The sequence below is a fragment of the Gymnodraco acuticeps genome, unplaced genomic scaffold (assembly GCF_902827175.1).
Source record: "Gymnodraco acuticeps unplaced genomic scaffold, fGymAcu1.1, whole genome shotgun sequence".
NCBI lineage: Eukaryota > Metazoa > Chordata > Actinopteri > Perciformes > Bathydraconidae > Gymnodraco > Gymnodraco acuticeps.
In genome coordinates this window covers 5,318,914-5,342,193 of record NW_022990295.1, presented here as the reverse complement: position 1 = coordinate 5,342,193, position 23,280 = coordinate 5,318,914, and the positions used below count along the sequence as shown (strand labels likewise).

The following is a 23,280-nucleotide window of genomic DNA, read 5'->3' as shown; positions in this document are numbered from 1 at the left end:
TTGTTTGCACATGCAGTAAATAAATCAAGACATTTAATTTGTTGGGCTGTTTAAGAAACAGTATATGAATCTGAAAGACAAAGGGGCTTCAAACTAGTCAAACTATTACTAATAATAAAATGTCCTAATTAAATTATTTAGTGAGAATAACCTGATGGCTATGTATTTTATTTATGGCCTGCATTATTCCTTTCTATGTAAAAATATGTGTGCTCATTATATTTGGCTGGTATATTTCATTTTCAGATGCACTTGGTGTTCAGTTGCGATCACTTACACTCAACATGTACTGTATGTCATTGTGTTGAGAAAATGTAAATCTGCATTACAGTGGAAAAACAATTTGTTGCAAGTACGAAACAAATCTCCTGTGTGGACATCTTGTGGGAAGATGGGGTTTGTGCAGTGGAGTGAGTGTAAAGACACTTTGTGTGGACAAAAGTATTGTTGAAGAAATGCGCTAATACTATTTGTTTCACTCTGCCACTGAAGGGCTCTGTATTGGACTTTGTTTAATGAACACAAAAGTTGTATTTCATCTTAAGCTTGTCAAAATGCAGAGGTATCGTTTAATTTTGCTCATAAAGCAGCATCATATTCCTTAGTCAACATGCCCCCTTCCCCTCTTTTGGCCTTTTTAATGCGTAGCTGAGAGCCGGAGAAGGACATGGACTCTTCTCCTCATGGGCTGTGCCTCAGAGGGACATTTAAGAGGGGCCAAGATATGAGGCTACAGCAGTAGTCTGTCCATCGTGTGTCAGCACAGCTTTAAGCAGCAGGGGTAGGAGGTTCAATTAGGCCCCTATTGCCTTTTGCATGACTTTAAATGCCAAGTAGCTGCTGTTTCCATACTACAGTCCCTGCCTGTGCATTTGGGGAATGTTTTACTTCATTTTACAACAATATTTAGTGTAAAAAAAGGCAAACAAAACCATTTAGCAAATTATGGTATAACTTGGTGTTTTGAAAATTCGAAACCATGATCTCAATGTTTTACAACTCAAAAGCTGGTCCGTGGGCAGTGCACGAGTAGAGATTAGCATCACACCAATTTGTAAACATATTTTGCATTTTTAATTTTTAGTTGAGTAATCTTTCCACATACCCCCTGGCATCGCATACCCCCTGAAGTGAAATCTCCCCTGATTGGTAATCGCTGCTCTAACACTCTCTTCTCGTAGAGACAATAAATAAGTGCCTGAGAGACAAGGCAGAGTATTTTTCATTATTCATGCCAAATTTATTTATTGAATTTTACAGCACACAATAAACACAAAACATCCTCTCGACAACTGCTCAGAAACTTTGTGTACATTTGTATTCTTTCTATTAGCAGTCTGCGTCTTTGTTTACCGCCTGGATCCATTGACTGTGTAATCCTTGAACAAACAACCACATTAAAGCCCACTGGCTGACTGTTTTCCCAATAAATTAATTTACGGTAGACAATACACAACCTGCAATAGTACTGGCAGAGAAGACATCTACTATAAAGGCAAAAATAAAACTGCTGTAAATGACTAATGTGGTAAAAGGTAAGTAGCTCTTTACTGATATGAGCTCAGATTTTTTCTGACGTATTAGTACAGCTCAGTCTTTATGGAAGTAGTCATCCTGCTCCGCTTTTCTTCTTGTGGTGGTACATCCCAGGAGTAAAGATTTTTGTTTTAATGAATATGCTGTCCAAATCTTATTCCATCCACACATCTTGTTATCTTATTTTCCGTCTTTTTTGTTAAAGTCTCTTCTCTCAGGCACGCGCCATCAGGAGGTGTCCAACCTCGCCATTTCCCTTCCTCCCATCTTGCCTCCTTTTCCTCTCTTTCTCCCTGTAAGCAAACCCAGTGCTATACGTGTCCAGGCTTTGACAGGTAGGCTATGAGGGCCACAACCACCCCCACATACATCCCTGTTCCAATGGTGATGGAAAGAGCAGCCAGGAATAGGGCTCTCCTGGAGCCCATCCCGGCTCTGGAGAAGTCTCCCTTAGCGATAGCCTTGCCTGTCTGACAAAACAAAGCAGAGAGTGAAATGAGCCGGTGTGTTACTCATCAGCACAGAATGTATGAGTAGGTGTTATAACCACACTTAAAAGAGAGAAAACAAGAAATTATCTCGGGAATCCATTAGTAACCATGGCAATTAGGGTTATTATCCCTCTGACGGTGACAAATGTGTTATTTGGGTGTTTTGGTTAATGATGACGTTTTTTTTTCCCTTTTTATTTATTCTTCTGACACATTCTTTTTTTCTACAGTATAATTGCCTCTGAAAATAATTGTTTCGGATGTTGCAAAACCATTAAGATAATGCTGTGCTTTGCTTGAGGTCAGAAGATGCGATTGTAATCTTTTCGGAGCAGAAAGATGCTGACGATAGACTATAGGCTATGGCTGCAACAATTTAAAATAATGTAATGGCAGTGCACTGCTCACACAGAACATACACCTCAATGTTAATGGTTTAAATGTGAATACAGAGGTATGACAAGTGGTCTGAACCTGCTGAATTTACATATTCAATCATTTGAAACAACTGCAGGGAGGGTCACAGGATGGAAAATGGGCTGCCGTATGCACTTGTCTGAGTGCTTGTGCTCGCTGACCTTAAACAGGATGCAGTGTAATGGGAGTTAATGACAGGCTTGAGGTCTCTGGGCCTTTACCTTGTGAGAGTAGTAAAAGGCAACGATGCCCAAGGGCCAGAAGCAGCAGAGCATGGAGAAGATGGCGAGGCCCAGGTAATCGCGGGGGGGCAGCACCATGAAGTTGTCCTCGCTCTCACTGTCACTGGAGCTTTCACTCTGAAAGAGGTTGATGAAGAATCATTAGCTGTCAGAAAACGAGAGGATGTTGCACTTTTTAGACATGTCTGCTTGAATTACGAAGGACAATCTTTGAGACAGACATTGAAAAACCAGAAGGTGAGTGCAGTGATCTTGAGGCTGACACCTGGATAATAGAGGGGCACGGTTGACATGTGTAGATATCAGGTGTATTTTCGACATCTTCAAAGTGGTTTAGCTTGACAACTTGTGCCCCCCCCCCCCCTCCCTCTAGGAAACCCTTGTTTTACCACCATCCAGGACAGGATGTGCTCAGCCGTCCAGAAAGGATTTGGTGCCTCTGTCAACACTCATGAGCGGCCTGACAGATGGCACAGGATTAATGGATTGTTCCATCATTGCGAGGTGACGGGGGAAACAGCAAGAAGACAGTGTCATGTATGTACTAAATTGCTTCTACAGGATGAGAGACCTCCACCATCTCTCCTCAATACACCTGGCATCTTACAATACAGCAGATGTTCAAATGACTCCCAATACTGGGCCTCCATAATCTGGCCCCGAAAGAGTGGGTTAATGCATGATAGATCTGAACGCCACTCAGACTGCATTGGTACAACGCCTGCAGCAAGGATGGCAATGTGACTGCATGGGTGACCTTTTAAGAGGACGCTGCCATACTTCTCTTGGCTGTCCCGGCGACATAGTGGATGTTTGTCTAAATAAATAGCCCCCATAAGGAGCAGGTTTCATTTGTTAGTCTTGCTGCCTGCAGGGATTAATCCAAATGGGGAAAAGGAAGGCACAAAACAAAAATCAATATGTAAGGCAGGAACTGAACCAGCCATTTTAGAGGTAATTAAAGAAGAGGTGTGCAAAGCAGAAAAGAACCATACTGAGGACCGCTCTTTATTGTTTAACAAGTTGAGCACAATTTATTTTCTTAGCTTTTAATCTGATCTAGATGCACCAAACCACTTAATGTAATGTAATTATTGTGTGCTATTTTTGGAGTTATCTGTCTAGAAACCTTATTTAGATGTTAGAGTGGAGGATAGCAGTGCTGTGCTATCCAAATAGCTACCTTTGCCAAGAGAAGATTATGAAGCTCTCTGTTATCTGCTTTATGAACGCTCTCCACCTGGACAGCCGGGTGTGATCCATCAAAACAGCAGCTGGTCATAACCATATAATCTGACATCACATGATTAAACCCGTGGGTACAAAAAGCAGTAATCTCCTTTTATCTTTGTAGCAAGACCCGATAAGAGTTGTGAGTGACTGGTGCATTCAGGACCACTGACAGTCTGCCTGACACTGAGTCCAACTGGCTGGGGATACACTCCTGCTCTCCTGCCAGTAAGTGATGGGGCTCCGCGGAGACCCAGTGCCTTAACAACCCTGTCACAGCACTCTGAGGCCTCGTTTGAGTCTGCAGGGGACATTCGGCTCCACAGCAGGGCACACAGGCCTCCTACACCCTGTTAGTTATGGAAATCACACACACGCGCTCTTGTTACTTTGTTACCTGCAATTTATTTTTGCTGTGTCACACAGATGTCAAACATCTGCTGACAAGCTAGCTATTGTAATGTTATACAGGGTGTTTTTTCTGTGTGTTTCTGAGTCCTAACAAGGGATGAGGCACCATGGGAATGTACACGAACATTAAGAGTTACAGTAAGAGACAGCCCGCAAAAAAAAACAGTATTATGATGGAACAGCCGTAGACCATATCCTCGAATATTAGCAATTTAGAATGAAGCAGGGGTGGGGCCAAGTGGTTGTTTTGCAAGTCAAGTAAGTCTCAAGTTGTTGCACACTAGTCCTTCTTCTTCCCCATGCACATTTGAACATCAGAGTAATAATATATTACGTTTAATCGGATGAGTGGATCTGGGAAATAAAGTTTGAATAGATGGGAATAAAGTAGTTACATTGGTTGTTCAGAAAATGTAGGGAAAGACTTTTCAACCATTGGGCTTGGGGGAAGGTATAAAGCATTTTCAACTCAAAAAGCTGAAGCCAAAGTAAACACAAGTCATTGGCCCAAACAGAGGGGTAAAGAACCTCAACTGTCTTCATAATGAAAATATTGAAATATATATCAATATATTTTTGTCATAAAAAATACAATATATGTAGCCCATATGACGACATTTGACTGGCCTATGTAGACTATTGGTAGGCGCTGCTTTTTACTGAGATTTCCTAAAAGTCTCATATGCAGGCTACTGCTACAAACAATTGTTATGTTAAGCATTGTAGCCCGTCACAACATTACCAGGCTACTGTTTTAAAATTGAAGAATACAATCATGAATTGGAGGACTGGCATGAGAACATTGCATTAACAGGACGCTACATTTCAAAATCAGGTTATGGGGGATGCATGTGGGAACAGTTGTTACAGCAAGTTGAGATTCAACTGGCAGGAAGCTGTGTATTCCTGTTTCCACAATAACATGGAACGGACTATATTCAGCTGTAGCCACTGCTAGCCATTTTTGCTAACAGCTACAGCGTTTGTCATAAACGTCTTTGTTCTAAATGAACTGAAGTTTATGTTGTTGTTGTTGGCTAAACATTAAGTACCTGCATTTCAATTGTGTAGCATATTAGTCTGTTAGTATTGAATCAAATGTGTATGTTAAAGTAGTCGTTTTATCGTTTATTCTTTAACACATGATGCAAACATGTGTATGATTCTCATGTGGTTGTTAAACATATTTTAGTTTTTTTTATCAATTATGAAAATGTGTATGTAAGTGCCCTCCAAAGAAATACAGTCTGCCCAGTGTTATCTATCAATTTAATCCATTTCTGGCCATTGAAGTTAATGTCAAGTTGATTATTTATTTTATTTGTTCAAGTCAGTGCTAGTGCTTGAATGTATTACTGGAGTTTAAGTCGTGACTTGACCGGCTATGCTCTGTTCCTTTCTATAAAAAAGTTTCCATTTCTATAAAAGTCCTCTGAATATTTTGTTTGATGCATCAACACAAATCTGGCACTGTTTGTGTGATTTCCATGAGTCACGAAACTCACGAAGATTAGACAGATGAACACACACATACAGTCGTGCAGAAAAGGAAAATAAAGAAACGCAGCTGCTGAGCAAGAAGTCTCATAGAAAGTCTTGAGAAATTCTATTTTTATCTGAGCACTGTTCATCAGATTAATTTGCCCTTTGAATTGACTTGGAATAACTTTAGCTCCAGGCTCACCTGTTCCAAAAGCCATGCATCAGTCGTAATAGCCTCACAGCATGGCCTTACTTATAGCAATAATGGCAGTCTCTGCCATGTCTCTATCTATCTGCCAGGCTTCCGAGTGACAAGCGCTGGCGCGATCATCACCCCAGTTAGGGTGCTATACGTCTTCCTCTGCCAGCTCGGAGCCTTGGGTACTTTACAAGCGTCCCAGCGTCCCTGGATGAAATTCGATTTTTACCACCTCTGAAAATACTTTGCTCTTTTGCAGTCTCACTTTTCTTTGGAGAGAGTAGTTATAGTCCTAAAAGAACAAACACTTAGATAATCTCAGATGTGTCATTTTTTTAAAGAATGTAATTATAACAAAAAGAGCGAACAATTACCCTGCATTAGATTCTAAAGACTCCAGTAAATTGACAATTTAGAGATGAGAAATGAGCGTGAAACACACTGGCAGTCCATTAGAATGGAAAATGAAATAATAGGAATCACTACACACGCCATGACTCACTTTCTACTGAAAGATGTCCCTGACAGTTAGGAATATGTGTTGAAACAGACACATTGTAATAGTTCGAGCTGCTAAATGGCCCTTACTTGCATCAATTTGCTCTTTGAGCAGCGTAGTCATAGTCATTATTCCCATAGAGTTTGTAGCAGGAGTAAGAACACTTTTATAATCATGTATCAGGCTACAAATGAATTGTATACTGCTTGTACAGACTCAGTATATCAGACACCAACATCCATCATTACATATATTACCACTGAAGCTGCAAAGCAACATGCATTTTTCTTTAGTGTGACCTCTGACCTCATACTCAGGACCCTGCTCCTCCTCCACATCGTACGACACCGTCTGTATCTTAGCATCCTTCTCTCCTTGTGTGCTATCCAGGGGGTTCTCTATGGCAACCCCATCCAACCCAGTGTCCTTACTCTCTGTGAACGTGGTCTCAAAGCTCTCACTCTTGGAGTCCTTGCTGTGGAGACTCACGTCGTCCTTGTACAGGATGAAGTTGGGCCTGTAAAAGGCCTCCACAGCCAGATGCAGAGATGTGGCATCCAGGAACTGTTGAGTCTTATGCTTGCCATTAGTCCCAGTGTAGTAGTAGCCAATGAGGCTGTCCTGGTAGGGCTGGCCCGGGTAGTCACACTGGTAGCCCTGGTAATCGTTGTGCACTGCTTGTCTGCTCGTTTTGTCTAGCAGGGGGTTCTGGAGCTCGCTGAGGCTCTCCATGTTGGCAGGTTCAAACGTCTAATAGATCACAGAGTGAAGTCCAAAAAAGATGTGCCAGTCTGGTAGCTGAAAACAAGAACAGTTACAATTAAATGTGATTGATATTAACTTTAAAATCAAAAACGATTATGGCATATTCTTGGGGAAATGCAGTTTCATCCTACAGCTTTCTGGTCAGACTTAATTTGATGGTTTCCAGTAATGTAATAATCTAGGACATGAATTCAGGACACAAAGTATTTTATATGGCTTGGCAATCAGCATTCTTCTCACAAACTCTTCACCAGTCTGGGCCATAAAATCACCATCTGCTGTACGTTCAACTGTTGCATATCACACCCTCGGATCCAGACAAACATGTAGAGGGAATATATCTTCCACATGTCACGGCTGCTTATATTATAAAATCTGAAAAAAAGCGATGCAGTTCCTGCTGTATTTTGCACTGCATACTGATCACTTTGACTGTCTGCTAACTGGCCTCTCAGAGTCCTGCTGTATGTTTTCAAATGATTTGGAGAAGATTAAAAAAATTAGTGCTTTATGTTACAAAAAGCGCCCAGTAACAATGTCAGGAGAGGCCATCACTAAGGCAACACGTCTGCCAGTGAAGGGCTGTGAAATCTGAGCATGTCCAGATTTAGAAAAGCCAAATAACACTACTTTGGTTTTAAATTCCAGCACCAATGGCCAGTCCCTTTTGGCGAACAAAGAACTCATCCATCAAATTCATGTGTGACGATGAAACAAGATAAAAGCCACAGAGGCAACTGCATCATGTTTTGGTATTTGTAGAAAGTAGCAAATCAGGTCAGAGTCATTAAAAGCTTTTTGTTGTTGAAAGTGCTGTCGTGAAAAATCAGCTACAGAGTGGGTTACAAGAAGACATTGAGAGTTTTTTGGACATTTACAAAAAAAGGAGATATGATTGAGGGCTTGATTTATGAGCTTCGGGAGGCGATTGAGTCACACAGACCTGGACACAAACAAACTAGGCTGGGCAAAATAACACACAAAAATGAAATGCCATCTGTAATGCAAAAACCTTAAAAATAGCCTCAAGAATTACATCAGTGCCTCTGACACTCTCACAAGAAACCTACAAAATAGGAATAAGCTGATGTTTATTGCAGAGGAGACATGCAAATCTGCAGCAGACCTTTAGCCTTGTGGCCCCTGAGAACAGAAACTCATGCAGTCACAGTCAGAGCTGTTGGGTGCGCAGAAGCGTCAATAATGTGGGCTAGTGGCTGAATCTGAGCCCACACAGTGCACACACACCAAAGACTCGGCTCAGTATCTCCACCACTGTGTCCTGCGGTCTCCATTCGCCCATGCTGCCGAGCCACTCTCCAGATAACAGTGAATTCCATTACACACTACATTAGACAACAAAAACCACATCCAACAAATAATTAATCTCACACCATGAAGATTTGCACTTAGCACATGTGAGTGTGTGCTTAGAATCAATTATTAACAGCACATACATCTTCTCCTATCATTGTCTTTTTTTTAAACTATAATTTATTCACATATGTCACTGCCTCTCACATACATACAACACACACACACACACACACACGCACACACACACACACACACACACACACACACACACACACACACACACACACACACACACACACACACACACACACACACACACACACACACACACACACACAATTTTCTTATATTGATGACATTGCATCTTGTTGTTTTTTTACCTCTCATTTAAAAGGCAAATACTTCATATACAATTGTTGTATCTGATCATGAAGGAAATCTTCATATCTTTACTGGGTTGCTCTCTTTTCTTATATAAAGATCTCATAACTACCCTGGAATTATGGGCAAAGAATATATATTTTGGACAGTAGTGGCTATAAATACCCCCGAAAAATCATCTTACCTGTAGTGGAAAATCGTCCCGCAGCTTTGCTCAGCATCGTTCCTCGGCGCAACTGATTCGATGGAGACGGACGGACGCACCTTTCCACTTCACATCATCAGTTTTGGAAAAACTGCCATCGCAGCGCAACATCCGTTTACAGGCAACTTATTCCGTGTGTGTAAAACCGGACTTTGCTCGCTTAGCTCTGCCTGCCATGGCACCGCGGCTGCGTCTGACAGGTAGATTTTACGCACAGCAGGCGATCACACTGAGCTCATGCTCTCCAGTACAACTCTGGCTGAGGCTGAGCCGACTCCAGCCAGCTGATTGGCTGCACGAAGCGCGAGATAAACTCTTAACACCGACCACGGATTTGACATATCCAAACACTTCGTGCCTTGCCTGGGCGTCTTCATCCAGCTCAGTGTCTAATGTGCTGGCTGCGGTTTATCGCCCACCCAGAGGAGCTATTTTGGCTGATTGCATTGAAGCAGTGTTGATAGCCCCTGAAATATATTTGAGATCACACGAGACGTTGCATTCTCACAAGATTAGTTTCCTGGTGGAATAGCATTGTTTTGTATTACTTTCACAACTTAATGAGCTGTTTAAGTGTTAGCAGTACAGTAGTGATCCTACTGTGAAACGTAATAATTACAAAACCCAATGACTGTCTGCACACATTTATTTTCCCACCATGTGACTCAAGGGGGGCTCCATATTGCTCCCTACTGAGAACGCCCACTAAATGCTGAAAACACACAACAGGAAATCTTCACAGGACAGTTTTTTTAAAGCTCTTCTAATGCGACATGCATTTTAGGATTCCCCTTCAAATAATATCAACAAATATGACGACAGACAAATTAGAAAATGAATCTCCTTGACCATGGTCCCTGTCGTGTGCTTGGCTTTAAATGGGTTCCAAATATAGAAGCCACTAATAAATTCATTGCACATTTATATTTGATTAATATTTTAGACGAATCCCATGCATTTATCATGAGCCTGCCAATTTGGTGGTGCCTTAGCTCCTCTCTTCTAAGCTGCTTAATGATTCCATGTCTCCATTTATCATTGTAAACACTGTTTACATAACATTAATATGGATGTATTTCACATGTGAGCAAATGGCTGACATGATGGATTTAACACTGCAAAACTAAGCCTAATTTGTTTTGATCCCACTGGAATAATAATGTCATAACAGTATTTATGGGCTCTGTGGTTTAGACTCATATAAAAACACACTAAAACTTATCAGAGGCTGTAAGTCTTTGGCCAAAACTAAAAGATTGATATATGGCCACTGAACACTGGACACATATCTTATTCAGAAGGAGCACTCTGTTCCACAGGCTCATAAAAATGTCTGGAGTTAATAATGTGCAAGCCCAGGCTCTGTCACTTTCACTGGGAGATGCATTAAGGCGCTGATGAACACGTTATGGAGGAAACATGGAGCCGCATTTATAAGGGCACACATGAGATGGTCCCTCCAAGAGTCACCTTGTGTTCACATGCACGAGGCGACATGGCATAACATTCCGTCCGTCCTGTTGATGGATACCTCTCCCTCAGGAGACAAGTATATTAGAAGAGGGGCTGAGGAGGGGGCCAGAATCTGTCAACGTTTATCCATTACTCTTTGGTCTTACAGAGTGTAAGACCAAAGAGTAATGGATAAACGTCTCTGTGAGCCTTCCAACGGTATTCAGAGCAACGTCTTTGAATGAGGATATTTGTCAAAATAGCAAAGGAACATCTGCAATACATTCAAACTTAAAATGTCGGACCGTGAAGGTAAACCCAGTCAAGCTCAGTGGTGCCACATTAAGCATCATTTGTGAAAAGTAAAGATTTCTTCTTGGTCCAGACTTGTGTAGATTCACAGTGAATATTTATGGTCCACACTGTGTCTCTTTCTTCTGCTCCATTTTCCACTCTATATTTAGGCACGGTGTCACTACATAGCAGATGCACAATTTGTCAAGCCTTTTCCCCACGGAGCCTTGTAATTTTTTTAAACAAAAAAGATCATCAAAGCTGATTGTGATGGACAAAGAACAAAACAAAAGTGGAATATGTTTTTACAGTTATTACCACTGATTGACTCTCCTCTGTTTGGTATTGAAGCCAACTCTTGACACCATGAACTTTCCTCAGGCCCATTAACCGGCTTTAATCATTTGAACACTTTTGGGAATTAATCACCCTAATCCGATTGGCAGAGAAGGTATCAAACCTCTTAATTTGATCTGGCCTTGGCGGCTTTTGCAAAGAAAGGGGAGATTTAAGCAGCTTTTCCCACATGTCCGTGCTGTGCATTATTTCCTCTTTGATTAAACACTTTAACGAGGCGTATGCCAACAGAGGACCTCTGACCACTGGAACAGCCCATGGGACTGATGAAACAGGAGCAAAAATACACTTTTTAATCACTGTGGATGCTTGGAAGTACACATTTGCAGCATCATTTTTGATACATGTGTGGGTTTACAGCAAAGGAGTCAATCAAGTCTTGTTTTTTCTGCTGCTGGTGTTCATTGCCGGCAGCAGGTGTTGCATCTATTTGGCCAAAGAGGTCAGTTTGCAGAAAACAGTGGGACTTTAATCCCTGCGGCGCCAGGTTCAGGTGCAAGAGCAGGAGGAGGCTCAGCATAATGGGATAGGTTTTTGGCAGTAATAGAAACCAAAGCTCCTTCAGACCTGAAGGCATGCTGCCTGCCTCCAACTGAAAACTCACAGTAGGAAAGAAGGCCACAGCTACATTTGCCTCATATTCACTGATGAGCTGGCTAGCAAGCGGATGACTCAGTCATGTCCTGTGCAGAGTATGTCAATTACAGTTGGTGATCAAGTAGATGTAGGTGGGAAAATAAATGACAGATCAAGCTGAATGGATTCAGGCAGTGGATTTCTTTTGGGAAAGGAGTGAATGGGCTTAAGACCCGACCAAAACAACTAAAGCTCTTTCATAAAGCTCCTTTGTGAGCTTGACTTTAGTTATTTGCTAAGGTTTGATAGTGAGTCGGTATGCACAGCATTAAAGGAAATTGATTTATTGCCCTTTTTCATCCAGGGAAAATGAGTTTGACTCCTACAGTAGGCTGTCATAATGAAAAACATAATAGTCGGTGAATGCCAACATTATGAGAAGCAATTCCATTAGTGTTAGAAAGTTGCACAGTGCACTCTTCAAGGTTCTTCCACAATTGTCCAATCAGAATATTAACAGCACAAGTCTGGAAGTGGGCCCATGCACGTCTGTGTGCCGGGTTGCTGGGGGATGGATGTGCGGGGGAGTCCCGAGGGAGCAGCAGAGGCTTTTTGACTTTGCAATTATCTAACACACAAATGCAATATGTATCGAATTAGCTGGAAGCGCTCCATCAGGAGGGGAGAGGTCGGAGTTTGTCATCTACAGTTCTAGACACCACTTTGAAGCTCTACCCTAAACACATATCTGTTTAGCAGTGCAAAGCAAATGTAATGTGTGCATCTTGGGACACCATCCAGGCTGGAGCCTCAGTAGTTAACGTCAGTCATAATTAGGCTTCCTCCCACAGAAGGAAAGGGAATGAGGACAGTGGGGAGCTTCTCATCTGCATAGATCGTTCCACTCTGGAGAAACACTGTGTGCAGATTAATGGCATCCTCCACGGCGAGATTTGAAAACTTCCATTAATGGAACAGCAATGATAATTTATTTGGACAGCCGAGCGGCTTCTGTGTGAATAATGAAGTGGACCCGGGATCATTAACATGATGGATTCCCTCTAATGTAGGGATGCTGAGCGAGAAGTCCTAGCTGTAAAAACATAATATTAAACATAAAATACTAGCTGTGGACGTTGTTTTTGTTATTTATTTGATACTGTGTCCCTCCTTAAGGGGATTGAGGATTTTTTTAAAGAAATAATACAGAGTACTACCATTTGAAACGATAATAGTGCTAATGAGTTAATCCTGTGGACAATGTATGCAGGTATACCAGGTGATGAGTCAGCCATGACTGCTGCTGAGCTACTTTCAGGGATAGGGTTTTATTCAGTCTTTCCCATCAGTCAAAAAAATAAAGGAATTAACAATTAAGTGTGCCCGACCCTGCCAGAGCCACAGTCCCTGATGTGTCTGCCTGCATATGTTGGAGCTCTCTGCTTTAACAATATCTACTAAACCATCAGAGCATCTATTAACCAGCAGGATTTTGCGTTGTGCCTTCAATATGCTCGTGAGCAAAACAGACAAAGGCAGATTTCTCCTTCCCTCTGTAGATTTGGGAATGCTGTGGAAGGGTTATTAATAGGTAATCCTATATGAGCGGCAGCAGGTTAAGCAAAGGTGCTCGCTATGGGGCGGGGTGACTCATGGCCCCGTCTCTCTGCATCATGTCAGTTAACTGGAGAGTGCACCTGTCACCGGTACCCCCCACCACCGCCTCCAAAACACATTTAGTGACCCCACATGGATGCTTGTGTCGCTGTGTGTTTGCAGCATGTCTGAAATAGGGTTGGGTAGTAATGAATTATATGTAATTAGGATTATGTGATTGGAATAAGAGAAATAACTGTCAGCCACATTAACATTTAACTAAATGGAAAGGACGTGATTTCTACATTGTCAAGATTTACTTTATTACATTTTGATTTTTTGATTTATTTAACATGGAAGATGAAACTTTGGATTTAGTGCTCCTCTTGTAAGAGCCAAGTCCTCCTAGCAGCAAAAATAATCTTACACAAAAGAACAGCATCCCTCAATATTTAAAATGTGTTTTTTTAAGGGTCCAAAAGGTATCCAGATAAGATTAAATGTTTTTGTAATCAATGGATAACAAATGCTTAACTGCTTATCCAAATCTGACTTAACTCTGTGTGTAAAAAGGTAAATACGCATTTTAATAGTCTATGAGTCCAGAGCAGTTTATCTCAGTTTTGCTTGCTAAGCTCTCAAGCCCTATTGCAGTGCTGCCTCAGAGAATGTGGTTTATTTGTACAAAAAAAGTCCAATACCTTTGTGCATCTAGCTGCTGTGGCATTAAGTCCAGTACAAAAGTTCTTTATCAGTTTTTGTTGAGCACAACATAATTTCATGCGTTGATGATAAACAAAAATGCTGATGTGAAGATTGGAGTAGATAGATAATCCTCTGCAGAGTAATATATTTGCAAACCACATTCTGCCGAAACAAAAAACTGTAAAACTAATTATTTTATTTCATGAAGCTTGCATTATGTATGCGCTGTAAAACTCCTGTTCTGCTTCCCCATCTGATTTGAATCAATAGCCACACGTTCCCTAATGTTCCTCCTTTAATGTCCTTCTCTGAGCTGTAATTTCAGGTTGCTTTATTATCTGAGGTTTGGCATACTCCCGTGTTGGCCCTTATTTAAAAAGCTATTTTCAGTGCACACTGTCACAGTCAGGGTGATGCTGTGCCTAATAAACAATAAAGGACACCCTGGGATTCCTGCGGAGGACTACTTGTTTGTGTGCGTAATCCTTCGTCTCATTTTCTAAAGCCTCTAATAGACCCAGAGAGAGATGCAAAATGTTCCACAGTGAAGGGCCAATCCAGATATAATTACAACACGATCTATGATGCTCTGCCCCTCGATCGTTTTCTGTGTCAATGGCTGCTCACAACTGCTCCACGGGATATGTGTTGACTTGGACAGCCTTTTAAAGAGAATCAATAATCGCATGTTGTAACCCCTGGGAGACGAGTAATCTTAATCGGGATCTAAGATGAAGAAAGATTTCTGTAACTGCTCATCCGTTCGAGCACTCTGGTCCAAGGCTCTTAAAATGACCAGTCTGCTCTGCTTTATTAGTTTGGTCATCTATCCTGGGTGATCCTCCTGAAAGGCAGTTGCTCGTGTAGCTCATCCCAACTGGGTCATTAGGTTGTCTTATTTCATGACAGCAATATTCCCTGCTCTCTTACACAACATAATAATTCAGTTAATGTAAAGCAATCAATAAGATCAACAATACATTAAAACAGTTTCTGAACAATGAGAAGATGTGTCAATTGTGAGGATGGATAAGAAAGATTCTCTGTGGATCTGACTATGGATAATGCTTGGTAAAATTGACATTGCTTTCCCTTGTTAAGCTGAATAATAGATGTGTCGCTATGTATAATTCATCTGAAATGCAGTATTTGTGGATTTTTTCTTTTTTATGAGTTCAAGACTAGAGTCGTCCCAGCCACTGTGAATTTGTCAGTTGTTAATTTTCAACATCAAGAGAGAAATGGGATGCAGGATGTAATGAGAACATCACAACCACAATTAGAGCATGCATAACCACAGAGTAGGTGTTGCTTTTTTCACATTAGTATGTATTTTAAACAGAACATTCGTAGATTCACAAAAATATTGGCCTATGCACCCACAAACATGTTTTAAGAGATTGAAAACAATCTAAGTGTGACTCTAGAGATGCTGGACCCGGATATTGAATAATTTTAACACTGGGGAGAGCTGGAAGTATACATATTTTAGTGGCATATCCATATTTTATTGCAGTTCTCATTATGATGAGTGATGGTTCGGATGGAGATTTAATCAGGTCCTTTTTAATCTTCCATTCATTTCATAATGACCTATTTCTCACTTGACATTGAGTCAAAGGTGGACGAGCTATTTAACTATAGGGCATTGAAAACTGTCAGTTAGAAGGTTTTGCGTAGAACTCCAAGCTAGAAATGGAAACAATAAAGTGCAATTCTGATATTGTTTTATTGATATCTGGATTCCTCAAGGGTTTCCTTCATTCAAGGACTGAAATTGAGTAAAGATGAGACTGCTCAGGTTCAGAATGTCAAGTCGTCTTAGTCGGATAATGTTTTTCTTTGGTGCTAACCATAGACTATATCAAATCAAATCAAGTTTTATTTATATAGCACATTTATAAACGATTTTTGGTCAAGCCAAAGTGCTGTACATAAAATAAAAATAGCCTACAGTAGAGACACTTTACAGCAAATACAACAGCACAGATTGTTCAGAATATCAGTATGAGAAAAAAGACACCCTCTATCCTTAGACCCTCACACCGTACAAGGAAAAACTTCCAGAGAAAACCCACAGTTTAAGGGGAAAAAATGGGAGAAACCTCAGGGAGAGCAACAGAGGAGGGATCCTTCTCCCAGGACGGACAGACGTGCAATAGATGCCGTGTGTAAATCGAAGAGATAATACATTTTACAGCATATAGACCGAATGTTAGGAAATGCATGTGTCTGTAATAAGAAGATGAATCCACGAGGATGTCAGCTACAATCCTGTGGAAGCCATCAGGGAAGCAGCATGACGAGACACAAGGCAGGACCGCAGAGACAGGTTCAGCCACGACCCGAAGTCCACGACTTAATCCAGAACTCAGGATAGAGGATCCAAGACACAGGACTACAGCAAGAGGATCAGCCTCGACTCCGGATCCCGGCGTAGATATAGATACAAAACAAGAAAAAAGATTTGGCTGGGTTAATCGGAACAAGAGAATACACAGACACAGTCAGAGAGGGAAAAGGTCATTGGATAAAAGTTATTCTTGATAACCCTCTAGAAAGATCTCATGAACTTCCCCACTCAATCTATCAAGACCCGAGCAGTTCTATTAGATATAGGATAAGAAACAGAGATAGGGAGCACAACAACCTATCTCTTCGTCAGATGCACTCCTCCGCTTATCTAAGCGACTCTGTACCCCGTTACCCTCTACAAGGCCATAGACCAGCAGAGGGAAAATGGGGGGTGGGTAAGGGTTTTTAAGAATAAACCGCAAGGGTCTAAAGGAAAAAAAGATGAAATATAAATATAAATATATTTTAAGTAATCCTATCTACTATTCCTATATTTGAATAATGTATCAACTATTTAAAAAATACTTTATGAAATCCTATGTTATGTTATAAATATTAAATATTTTTAAGCGTTGATTTAAAAAAAAAAAAACAGGGTCTGGGCCGACCTCACATGGAGGGGCAAAGTATTCCAGAGCCTAACTTCCCCACTCAATCTATCAAGACCTGAGCAGTTCTATTAGATATAGGATATGAAACAGAGATAGGGAGCACAACAACCTATCTCTTCATCAGATGCACTCCCCCGTATATATAAAGGTGCAACCCAGTCTCACGGAATTTTGTGTTATAGTCACGACATTTAATCTATTGATTCGTGTTCACCAACACGATTTCCCCCTTTTTTTTTTTCGTGTCACACAGAACGATTTAAAAAGCAATATATTTCTATTGGTAGTATGTTTCGTGCCTGCACCACGTATTTTTGTCCGGTCGGGTCTTGGAAGACTGGAAGCTGTGTTAGGAACCTTGACTCAATAGCTTGGAGGACTCAAATGCACAACCCAGAGACAAAAAGGTTTGAAGAAAAAATAATCTTTACTTGCAGAAAACAAAATCACTCTTTTAGAGGAAAGAAGAAACTGACAAAAGTAAAGCGCTCTCATGGAGGGAAAAAAAGGCAAAACACTGACTCTCTTTAAGCAATGGCTTAGATCTGGCTTCTTGTAGCAATGAACAAGACGAGCCGACAACTAACAAGGGGAGACAGGACAATATATACATGAGGTAAGTGGGCACAGGTGGAAACAATCAGGGGCGGGGCAGACACTGACGATGGCGGGAAAAGGAACCAGAGCAGGAAGTAAAGGGACCTGGAATGAGACAAGGTGAGCACAAAACAAAACAGGAAGTGGAACATAAACTAAACTAACATGACAAAACGTAACATAATTGACGGGACACAACAGTACCCCCCCTTCTAGGGCCGACTCCTGACGGCCCAGGCTGCTCAGAGTGACGATCATAGAAGTCACTGATGAGTGTCTTGTCCACAATGAACGTTGAGGAGACCCAACAACGTTCCTCAGTGCCGTAACCCTCCCAATCGACCAAGAATTGTCGTCCTCGGCCCCGTTTGCGGACCGCCAGAAGTCTCCTGACTGTGTACACCGGGCCACCTTCAATGATCCGGGGTGGTGGAGGGGGGCTTGGAGGCGGGAACCAGAGTGCTCTCTCGAACTGGCTTGAGTTTGCTCACGTGAAACGTGGGATGGACCCTCAAAGATCTGGGGAGTTTGAGGCGCACAGAGACAGGGTTAATGACTCTTGAAATTGGGAAAGGACCCACAAACCTCGGTGCCAACTTCTTGGAGTGAACGTGTAGGGGTAGATCCTTGGTGGAGAGCCAGGCTTTCTGGCTCGCCCTGTAGAGGGGAGCCGCACGCCGGTGACGATCCGCCACTGACTTCATCCGGGTCGAGGTCCGGAGTAGCGCCTGCCGAGCACCGGCCCAAACCCGCCGGACCATGGCATGCGCGGATGGAACCTTGACTTCTTCCTCATTAGCAGGGAAGAGAGAAGGCTGGTACCCGTTAGCACACTGGAAAGGGGAAAGACCCGTGGCAGCCGAGGGGAGAGTGTTGTGGGCATACTCTATCCAGGTAAGGTGATCGCTCCAAGTGGTCTGCTTCTGGGACACGAGGCACCTTTCGAGGTCTTGGTTCAGGTGCTCTGTCTGACCGTTGGACTGCGGGTGATAACCGGAAGATAAGCTGATGGTGGCGCAGAGGAGCTGGCAAAACTCCTTCCAGAAGTTGGAAATGAACTGTGGTCCTCTGTCGGAAACTATGTCACTGGAGAAACCATGGATTCTGAACACGTGAGTTAACATGACCTCTGCCGTCTTCTTGGCAGAGGGAAGTTTGAGCAGAGGAATGAAATGTGCCATCTTTGAGAAACGGTCTACAACCGTCAGGACAGTAGTATTACCTTTGGAGGGCGGTAGTCCAGTCACAAAGTCCATGGAGATGTGCGACCATGGTCGCTGAGGCACTGGGAGGGGCTGGAGCAGACCCATCTGGGCCCGGGAAGAGGTCTTATTCCGGGCACACACTGGACAGGCCGCCACGTACTCGGAGACCTCTTTTTTCATGGCCGGCCAGCAGAACCGCTGCTTTATGGCAAACATTGTTCGTCGGACGCCCGGGTGGCATGTGAACTTGGACGTGTGAGCCCAGTGGATTACCTGAGAGCGTAAAGATACAGGGACAAACAAGCGGTTGCCTGGACACTCGCTGGGTGCCGGGCTCACAACATTCGCCTGCTTCACATCTGTTTCTATCTGCCATGTTACCGACCCACAGTTCAGTGGAAGGATTTATACTGGTTCCTTGGCATTATGTTCAGGCTCAAAGAGACGAGACAATGTGTCTGGCTTACGGTTTTGTGTACCGGGCCGAAAAGATAATATGAAGTTAAATTTGCTGAAGAACAGCGTCCACCGGGCCTGACGTGAATTTAGTCGCTTGGCTTTCCTAACATATTCTAAATTCTTGTGGTCAGTCCAAAAAAGAAATGGTTGCTCCGCCCCTTCTAGCCAGTGTCTCCACTCCTCCAATGCTGCTTTGACAGCTAGTAACTCCTTGTTCCCCACATCATAATTTATTTCAGCTGAGGTCAACTTACGCGATAGATAGGCACAGGGGTGCATCCTGTTATCCTCGGAGGATCTCTGGGACAACACAGCCCCGATGCCCTCGTTGGATGCGTCAACCTCAACCACAAACTGTCTCTGGGGATCCGGAACAGTGAGTACAGGTGCCGTGGTGAATCTTTTCTTGAGGCATTGGAAGGCGGACTCGGCCTGGGAGGTCCACTGAAAGGAGACTTTAGAGGAGGTGAGAGCATGCAAAGGTGCGGCTACAGAACTGAAGTTGCGTATAAACTTCCGATAAAAGTTGGCAAACCCCAGGAATTGCTGAACTCTTTTGCTGCTATCAGGAGTGGGCCAGTTGGCCACCGCACTGACCTTGGATGGATCCATCTGCACCTGATTGGCGGTGACAATATAGCCCAGAAAGGAGACAGTGGTTGCATGGAAGTCGCACTTTTCAGCTTTCACATACAACTGATTCTCAAGAAGCTTCTGGAGAACTTGGCGGACATGCATGACATGAGACTGACTATCTGGGGAGAAAATCAAAATATCGTCCAGATACACGAAAACAGAAACATTCAAATACTCTCTCAAAATGTCATTTACCATGGCCTGAAATACAGCAGGAGCATTACATAGTCCAAAAGGCATGACCCGATATTCATAATGTCCGCTTGGGGTGTTGAACCCCGTTTTCCACTCGTCTCCCTCTCTAATCCTGACGAGGTGGTAAGCATTCCTAAGATCGAGTTTGGTAAAAACTTTAGCTGTTTGAAGCAGTTCAAATGCTGAAGACATCAGCGGGAGTGGGTGGCGGTTCTTAACAGTTATTTCGTTCAATGGGCTGTAGTCAATGCATGGCCTGAGCGACCCATCCTTCTTACCCACAAAGAAGAATCCTGCACCAGCAGGTGACGAAGAAGGACGGATTATCCCCGCTTTCAACGAGGAGGAGATGTAATCGTCCATGGCCGCCCGCTCCGGTCCCGAGATGGAGTATAAGCACCCCTAGGGATGAGTGCGCCAGGCAGCAGGTCGATGGCACAGTCAAAAGGACGATGAGGGGACAGTGACAGAGCTTTGGTTTTATTAATAACCTCCTTAAGGTCATGGTAGCATGAGGGGACCTTGGAAAGGTCAGGAAAATCTGAGCTTCTAACCGAAACTGCAACAGTTTGTGGGACTCTACAGGACATGGTCTCTGAGCTGAGTTGGGTTACTGGGGCTTTGGTGACAGCATGGTGGAGAAAATAGCCGGACTTACAGGTCTGTTCACAATTCCCTCCCCATCCCTTAATTTGTCCTGAACCCCAATCAATATGTGGGTTATGTGTCTTTAACCAAGGAAACCCCAAAATCAGCGGATGTTGTGCTGAATTGAATAGATGAAACTGCATTATTTCTACATGATTATTATCAATTGTTACTTGAATGGGTTCCGTACAATCAGTTACTTTACACATTAGTCTGCCATCTAGGGCGCTGGCATTGACAGGATGCTTGAGAGGGACAGTCTTAATATAAAGGCGTTTTGTTACGGTGTGCAGGAAGCAGGACCCAAATGCAGATTAGAGTAAAAATAATTCCTTTATTTCAAGGCTAGATATACACAAAGACAGAACGGAACACTCACCGATGAACTGGTCATTACACAAGACAACCCGACAAAGAGAGACAGAAAACTATAGGTTACTTACGTAACCCCAGTTCTCAGAGTAACATGAAGTGAGATGTCTCACTATGGGATGCGCCTCATCGCGGAGCAAACAGAAGCATCAATCTCATTACGCCAATCCTGATTGGCTGGTGATCTTGACGTCAGCGTCAGGGAATTCACCCCCTATAAGTAGCTTGCGCCACGACGCATGCGTCATTCAAAATAAGCACCTCTTCTCGCTTCACCATAGCAAGAAGGGCCGTCTGGTGAGACATCTCACTTCATGTTACTCTGAGAACTGGGGTTACGTAAGTAACCGATAGTTCTCAATCATAACACTCCGTTCGATGTCTCACTATGGGAAATTGTAGCTCCCGTATTGTCAGACGAGCTTATCTCGAAAATCACCAAACCAACCAGAACTTAACAGGTAGAGCTCTGACTCAACCAGGTGCCCAGCACTGCTTGAGTCACACTGGGAGCAGAACGTCCAGCCTGTTAAGAGGCGGACAAAAGTGAGCGGCGAGGACCAGCTCGCCGCTGCACCAATGTCTTGGATGGGAGACATCCTGGACAGAGCCCAGGATGCAGTCAGACCCTGAGTCGAAAGAGCTCGCGGACCTGAGGGTGCCTGCGAACTCTGACTCGTATGAGCCCCAAAGCAATTGCTTCCACAAACCAGTGGGAGAGCCGTTGCTTAGTAACAGGCTTGCCCTTATAAGGGTTAGCCCAGGACACAAGGGGTTGGTCATTATGACGAAGCACCCTTGATCTGTCCCTGTACGTGCGTAAAGCACGGGCTGGACACGGCAAATCCGGCCGCTGTTCCCCGGAGGAATACAGTGGCGGGGAGGATGCCTCAATGTCAAATGTGGTACCTGAACCAACCGCCTTAAGATAAAGGCAGGGTTGGGCTTCAACCACACTCTGTTTGCCCTGGGGCGAACTGAGTGCATGAAGACTTTACATATAGTGCATGAGTGCCACTGGCTCGCTTGGTAGCTGCCAGGGTCAGCTTCATATCACACTGTATTCAGATTGTACCACTCACGGGCCAGGCCCATAGAGCCAAGCGCTCTGGGTCTGGGTGAAAGATCGCCCCCCCCGCTTGGGACAGTATGTCCCTGCGTAGTGGGAGCTGCCATGGCTGCCCGCACAGCAGCTGATATATCTCCGCTAGCCAGTACATAGCTGGCCAGTGCGGAGCTATCAGGATAAGTGTGTGGCGTTGCTCTCTCACTCTGGCCAGAGTTGGGGGTATCAGAGCCAGGGGTGGGAACGCGTACAGAAGGCCCGAGGGCCAATCGTGCGCGAGTGCATCCACGCCTAACGGTGCATTTAGATCGCGCATCGAAAAGAACAGCTGACACTGAGCGTTGTCTTTCGATGCGAACAGATCCACCGCGGCTCTGCCGTAACGCACCCACAGCTGGCTCACAATCCTTGGATGTAGAGTCCAGTCTGCATAAAGTGGTATACCTCTGGACAGTAGATCTGCCCCGAGGTTCATCACTCCCGGTACGTGCGTCGCTCTCAGAGAGAGGAGACGCCTACCGCTCCATAGGATCAGTTTGCGCGCCAGTGTGTGTAACTGGAGAGAACGCAAACCCCCTTGGCGGTTAATATACGATATTGTGGTCGTATTGTCTGTCCTCACGAGGACGTGATGTCCCCTGAGGAAAGGCAGAAAGCGTTTTAGGGTGAGAAACACCGCTAAAAGCTCCAGGTAATTTATGTGCGCCCGCTGGAGGTCTCTGCTCTAGAGACCCCTCCCCGGGCGACCTTCATAAATACCTCCCCAACCTGTCAGACATGCGTCCGTGGTGACCACTTTCCGTGAAAGGACAGCACCCATAGGCACACCTCGTACTAGAAAAGTCGGGTGCAGCCAGTGGCGCAGTGCCATTACGCATTTCACAGTAACCATAACTCTCCGCTGACGCCATGAGCCCCAGCAATCGCAGGCATGATCTGAAGAGAACATGTTTGCGCAGCTGGAAAAGAGCGAGACAAGCT

The 23,280-nt window shown here is 43.6% G+C and overlaps 1 protein-coding gene across 2 annotated transcripts; it reads right to left on the bottom strand.

Moving 5' to 3' along the window:
• Positions 1 to 1,216: 1,216 nt before the first annotated feature.
• Positions 1,217 to 9,777, bottom strand: LOC117549890 (synapse differentiation-inducing gene protein 1-like). Of its 2 annotated transcripts, none has more exons than XM_034222006.1 (4): positions 9,155 to 9,777; positions 6,814 to 7,305; positions 2,666 to 2,803; positions 1,217 to 2,006 (listed from the first exon to the last, which is right to left on the bottom strand). In XM_034222006.1, exons 2-4 carry the CDS (start codon positions 7,237 to 7,239, stop codon positions 1,848 to 1,850), a joined length of 723 nt encoding a protein of 240 aa, XP_034077897.1. In that variant the 5' UTR covers positions 7,240 to 7,305; positions 9,155 to 9,777; the 3' UTR covers positions 1,217 to 1,847. The 2 variants fall into 2 exon arrangements, with proteins under 2 accessions (XP_034077897.1, XP_034077898.1); XM_034222007.1 differs by having other exon boundaries at positions 1,217 to 2,002.
• Between the last annotated feature and the right edge of the window lie 13,503 nt (positions 9,778 to 23,280).